Below are 6000 nucleotides of genomic sequence, written 5' to 3' on the forward strand. Positions count from 1 at the left end.
GCTGAGTATTTCCAGCTTTTTTTGTTTATTATTTCAGATCTCCGGCATCTGTAGTTTTTTGATTTTTAAGTATGTTTCGGAGATGTGCGTGCACAGGACATTATAATTCCAACAACAAAACTTAAACATGGAAATTCCATGTGCCCTTTATCAGACCTTTCTGCATCATTGCAATGATCTTAATTTCCTGCAGAAGGAAAGAGACAGTGAGTGGCATTAATTATGGCCTTGCTCTTTTGTTATCTGTATAGCTGGCTGATTTAATTATTCTTGTATTGACTTATAGGAAACTTTTTTTGAGCTGGCATGATATAATTGTTATGTCAATATTCATGTAATTTAATCAGTGTATTCACTTTGTGTAGTTATTTATTATGAATGATAATTTCATACTGTACACTGGTTATTTTGGCAGGAAATAAGTTTTATATTAGTTAATGATATTTCTCACTTAATGCCGTTGCCTGGATTATTGTTTTCTATTCTATTATAAAGCTCCTTATTTGGCCATGACTACGTTCCAGTTTGCAAGATGAGATTTTAATTTATGTAATATTGATTAGAATTTAGAAACTAATCTAAATAATCAATGAGGGACAAGGTGTGGCATTCACTGAAATCTGTATATTCAGACAGACATAAGTTTGAAGAACCTGAAAAAGTCATTTGTTCATTTCCCTCCACAGATGCTGCTTGACTTGCTGAGTTCCTCCAACAGTTTGATTTTTTCTCTTTATTTAGACCGAATTTTAGCTGATTTAGCTTCTCTTTATTTGGTTTAACTGATCATACATCACTTTCTTTTTTTATTTGCTTCACAGGGTTGCCTGACAAGAAAAATAGGCATGGCTTCACTCTGGATAATGCCAATACAACCTCTTGGACAAAGAAACCTGGTGCAGGAGCCATGCTGTCATGTGGAAATATACAAGTTACTCTGATTGTAGCCATTTTGATCCTTTTATGGTAACTTAATTGCACTCCATTTCTGCTGTATACCTTGTAGCTCAATTCTGGAACCATAGTAACACAAAATAGTTTAACAGTTTATACAGTCATAGCCTCATAGTCATACAGTGTGAAAACAGGCCCTTTGGTCCAACTTGCCCACACCGGCCAACATGTCCCAGCTACACTAGTCCCACCTGCCTGCGTTTGTCCCATAACCCTCCAAACCTGTCCGATTCATGTATCTGTCCAACTGTTTCTTAAATGTTAGGATAGTCCCTGCCTCAACTACCTCCACTGGCAGCTCATTCCATTCTGTTCTTCCACCACCCTTTGTGCAAAAAGTTACCCCTCAGATTCTTATTAATTATTTTCCCCTTCACCTTAAACCTATGTCCTCTGGTCCTCGATTCCCCAACTCTGGCATCTACCTGATCTTTCTTCTCATCATTTTTTACACCACTATATGATCACCCCTCATCCTCCTGCGCTCCTAGGAATAGAGTCCCAGCCTACTCAACCTCTCCCTACAGATATGTTAGCACTATGTAATTTTATTACAGTGTTTTAAAATATTGATCTTTACAAAGCTTCTTTTCATAATTTTTGCTGGAGTGGATGAAAAATGAAGGACCCATTCCTGCTTAAAAAACAAATTAAACTTAATGCGTAAGATTTCACATCACTGTCTTCTTCACCAGAGTGCAACTGCCAGGATCAATTAAATTGGAATGTAGCACATTATTGGTTGTGAGTGTGGTTAATCTAGCTTTAATTCCAAAACTCTTTTTAGTCAAGTCAAGTCAAGTCAAGTCAATTTTATTTGTATAGCACATTTAAAAACAACCCACGTTGACCAAAGTGCTGTACATTTGATTAGGTTCCAATAGAAAAAAAAATGAAAACATACAGTAGCACGCAAACAGTTCACAGCGCCTCCTCAATGAGCCTCAAACGCTAGGGAGTAGAAATATGTTTTGAGCCTGGACTTAAAGGAGTCGATGGAGGGGGCAGTTCTGATCGGGAGAGGGATGCTGTTCCACAGTCTAGGAGCTGCAACCGCAAAAGCGCGGTCACCCCTGAGTTTAAGCCTAGACCGTGGGATAGTGAATAGCCCCAAGTCGGCCGATCTGAGGGACCTGGAGTTAGAGAGGGGGGTTAGAAGATTTTTGATGTAGGGGGGGAGTGTCCATTTATGGCTTTATACGTGAATAGGAGGAGCTTGAAGTTGATTCTGTACCGTACAGGGAGCCAGTGGAGAGAGGCCAGAATCGGGGTGATGTGGTCCCTTTTACGGGTACCCGTCAGGAGTCTCGCTGCGGCGTTTTGGACCAGTTGCAGGCGGGACAGGGAAGATTGGCTGATCCCAGTGTATAGGGAGTTGCAGTAGTCTAGGCGGGAGGAAATGAAAGCGTGAATGATTTTTTCTGTGTCGTCGAATTTGAGGAAAGGTTTGATTTTAGCTATGGTTCGAAGTTGGAAGAAGCTGGCTTTTACCACAGCGTTGACTTGCTTATCAAATTTTAATGCAGAGTCAAATATCATGCCGAGGTTTTTGACATGCGGTTTGACTAGGCAGGATAGGCTTCCAAGACTGCCTGTTATCAATTTGATGGAGTCGGGGGGGCCGAATAGGATGACCTCAGACTTGCTCTCATTTAATTGGAGGAAGTTCTGTGCCATCCAACATTTTATGTCCTCAAGGCAGTGTGAGAGGCTGTTTAAATTTGACTGGTTGTTGGGTTTCAGGGGGAGGTAAAGCTGAGTGTCATCGGCATAGCAGTGGAAAGAAATGCCGTGCCTTTGAATGATTTGGCCAAGGGGGAGCATGTATAGAGAAAAGAGAATGGGGCCTAGGATTGAGCCTTGTGGAACTCCGCAGGAGAGGCTAGCTGGAGCAGAGGAATAACTGCCTATGTTGATGGCGAAACTCCTATCTTTGAGGTACGAAGCGAACCAGCTCAGGGCAGTGCCATCAATGCCAACCGCGTACCGGAGACGGTCAATAAGGATGGTGTGGTCCACTGTATCGAATGCTGCGCTGAGGTCGAGAAGGAGCAGGATTGCACAGTCGCCGGTGTCGATGGCGAGAAGCAGGTCGTTGTGTACCTTCAACAAGGCAGACTCTGTGCTGTGGTGGGCTCTGAAACCTGACTGGAAACTTTCCAGGATGGTGTTTTGGTGCAGGTAGGGCACTAATTGGTTAAGGATTGCCTTTTCAAGGACTTTTGACAGGAATGGCAGTTTGGAAATGGGTCTGTAGTTGCTAGGCAAGGTGGGGTCTAGGTTAGGTTTTTTCAGTAGGGGCTGGACCACCGCGTGCTTGAAACTGGTTGGAACAGTGCCAGTGGCCAGAGAACTGTTGATAATAGAGAGGATGCTGGGACCAGCTATTGCAATGACATCCTTCAGAAGGGCAGTGGGGGCAGGATCAAGGGGGCAGGTTGCAGGTTTCATAGCGGAGATAAGCTTTGCAAGGGAGGATAGAGTGACGGGTTGGAAGCAGTCCAATTTAGATGAACAGACTAGTGAGACAGCTAGGTCACGGGTGGGAGGGGAAATGTTCATTCTAATATTCTCAACTTTGTTGGTGAAAAATTTAGCGAATTCTTCGCACTTAGCAGGGGACCCAACTAAGCTGGTACTGGGGGCGGGACATATGACAGAGGTAATTGTTCTAAATAGGACCTTGGAGTTATGAGAGTTTTTGGAAATAAGGTCGGAGAAGTATTGTGCTCTAGCAGACTTTACTGCTTCCTGGTATTTGAGAAGATTGTTTCTCAGAATTTCGAAGGAAATTTGAAGCTTGTCACATTTCCATCTCCTTTCTGATTTTCTGCACTCCCTTCTTAGGGCTTTGGTGGTGTCATTGAGCCACGGCCGACCTTTGGGCTTAGGCTTTTTCATTTTAAGGGGAGCGATAGAATCCAGGATGGAAGAGCAAGTGATATTAAATAAAGAGGCGAGATCCTCAGTGCTGAGATGGGGGGGAGAGGCCTCAATAGTGCAGATGTTGGGGGCAGCTGTGAGAGCCTCGGAGAATTTACTGGCAGTCAATGAATTTATGTCGCGGGAGTAGCGAACAGGGAGATGAGATTTTGCGGGAGATAAAGGCAGAGATGCGTCAAAAATGATAGCGCTGTGGTCCGATAGACAGGCTTCAGTAGTTTCAATGTTGTTGATTGGGAATCCGGACGATAACACTAGGTCGAGAGTATGGCCTAACTTGTGAGTGGGTCCCGTGGTGTGAAGAGTCAGATTGAAGGACTCAACCAGGTGCATAAATTCACTCACAAGAGGCTTAGTGGGACAGCAAACATGAATATTAAAGTCACCAAGAATCATGATCCGGTCAAATTTGGGCAAAATGCTAGAAATCAGATCAGCAAATTGGGTGATGAAGTCCTTATGCATTTTTGGTGGGCGATACACAAGAACAATTAAGAGGGGGTAGGCTAGGCCTACTTTAATTAGTTGAATTCGTCTACAGCATTACCTCTGTTTGCTCTTATTGACATTCCATGGACATATTTATGAGACATATCGATAGGTACTTGAATGAGCATGGCATAGAGGGATATGAAATTATTGCTGATGAGTGGGATTAGTATGGACATAATGGTCAGTATAGATGTGGTCGACCATGCTGCACAATTCTATGATTCTATGACTTGCAAGAAACCATTACTTAAAGGATGTAGAGAGAATGGAATACACATGATTCAAAAATATCATATGACCCCCCCAAAGGACTGAATTAAAAAACATATTTTGAAAGATACTAGAGATTAGAAGCAAAATGAAGATGCTGCAAATGCTCAGCAGGCCAGGCAGCATCTGTGAAGATAGAGACAGTTAATTATTCAGGTGACCTTAGATCAGTATTTTTTGAAGCACAATTAGCATTCAACATAGCAGCCAAATAACACCTAACAAAGCCCTAGAAACTAATATGACAATACATATATTTGTTGTGCAGAGCATGAAAACACTTCAATCTTCGAGACATTCTTAGCCAATCCTGATTTTAGTGCTGTCTATGAATGAAACAATTTGAAGTATGCGCATAATTAACACATTTCTTAAAATCTGTGAAATAACATTAAATGGAGCAAAATCCCTTTTCGTTCACCATAAACCCCAATATAAGATTTATCTTTCGGAAGCATATTTTTCATTCATTTATTGTAAGAAAATAATTGCAGATGCTGGTACAAATCGAAGGTATTTATTCACAAAATGCTGGAGTAACTCAGCAGGTCAGGCAGCATCTCAGGACAATAGACAATAGACAATAGGTGCAGGAGTAGGCCATTCAGCCCTTCGAGCCAGCACCGCCATTCAATGCGATCATGGCTGATCACTCTCAATCAGTACCCCGTTCCTGCCTTCTCCCCATACCCCCTCACTCCGCTATCCTTAAGAGCTCTATCCAGCTCTCTCTTGAAAGCATCCAGCGAACTGGCCTCCACTGCCTTCTGAGGCAGAGAATTCCACACCTTCACCACCCTCTGACTGAAAAAGTTCTTCCTCATCTCCGTTCTAAATGGCCTACCCCTTATTCTTAAACTGTGGCCCCTTGTTCTGGACTCCCCCAACATTGGGAACATGTTATCTGCCTCTAATGTGTCCAATCCCCTAATTATCTTATATGTTTCAATAAGATCCCCCCTCATCCTTCTAAATTCCAGTGTATACAAGCCCAATCGCTCCAGCCTTTCAACATACGACAGTCCCGCCATTCCGGGAATTAACCTAGTGAACCTACGCTGCACGCCCTCCATAGCAAGAATATCCTTCCTCAAATTTGGAGACCAAAACTGCACACAGTACTCCAGGTGCGGTCTCACCAGGGCCCGGTACAACTGTAGAAGGACCTCTTTGCTCCTATACTCAACTCCTCTTGTTACGAAGGCCAACATTCAATTGGCTTTCTTCACTGCCTGCTGTACCTGCATGCTTCCTTTCATTGACTGATGCACTAGGACACCCAGATCTCGTTGAACTCCCCCTCCTCCAAACTTGACACCATTCAGATAATAATCTGCCTTT

At 43.0% G+C, this 6000-nt stretch overlaps 1 protein-coding gene across 2 annotated transcripts in view; it reads left to right on the forward strand.

The window, feature by feature from the left end:
* gpc5a (glypican 5a) overlaps positions 1 to 2007 on the forward strand; it is a 487024-nt gene extending 485017 nt beyond the window's left edge. The window contains exon 7 of one of the 2 annotated variants that reach the window (XM_078402331.1): positions 822 to 2007. In XM_078402331.1, the coding sequence (XP_078258457.1) occupies positions 822 to 970 (149 nt within the window). In that variant the 3' untranslated portion in view covers positions 971 to 2007. The remainder of the gene's footprint in view (positions 1 to 821) is intronic. The other variant, XM_078402329.1, reaches the window with a different exon arrangement.
* Positions 2008 to 6000: the final 3993 nt, after the last annotated feature.

Source organism: Rhinoraja longicauda, chromosome 7 (genome assembly GCF_053455715.1).
Source record: "Rhinoraja longicauda isolate Sanriku21f chromosome 7, sRhiLon1.1, whole genome shotgun sequence".
Taxonomy (NCBI): domain Eukaryota; kingdom Metazoa; phylum Chordata; class Chondrichthyes; order Rajiformes; family Arhynchobatidae; genus Rhinoraja; species Rhinoraja longicauda.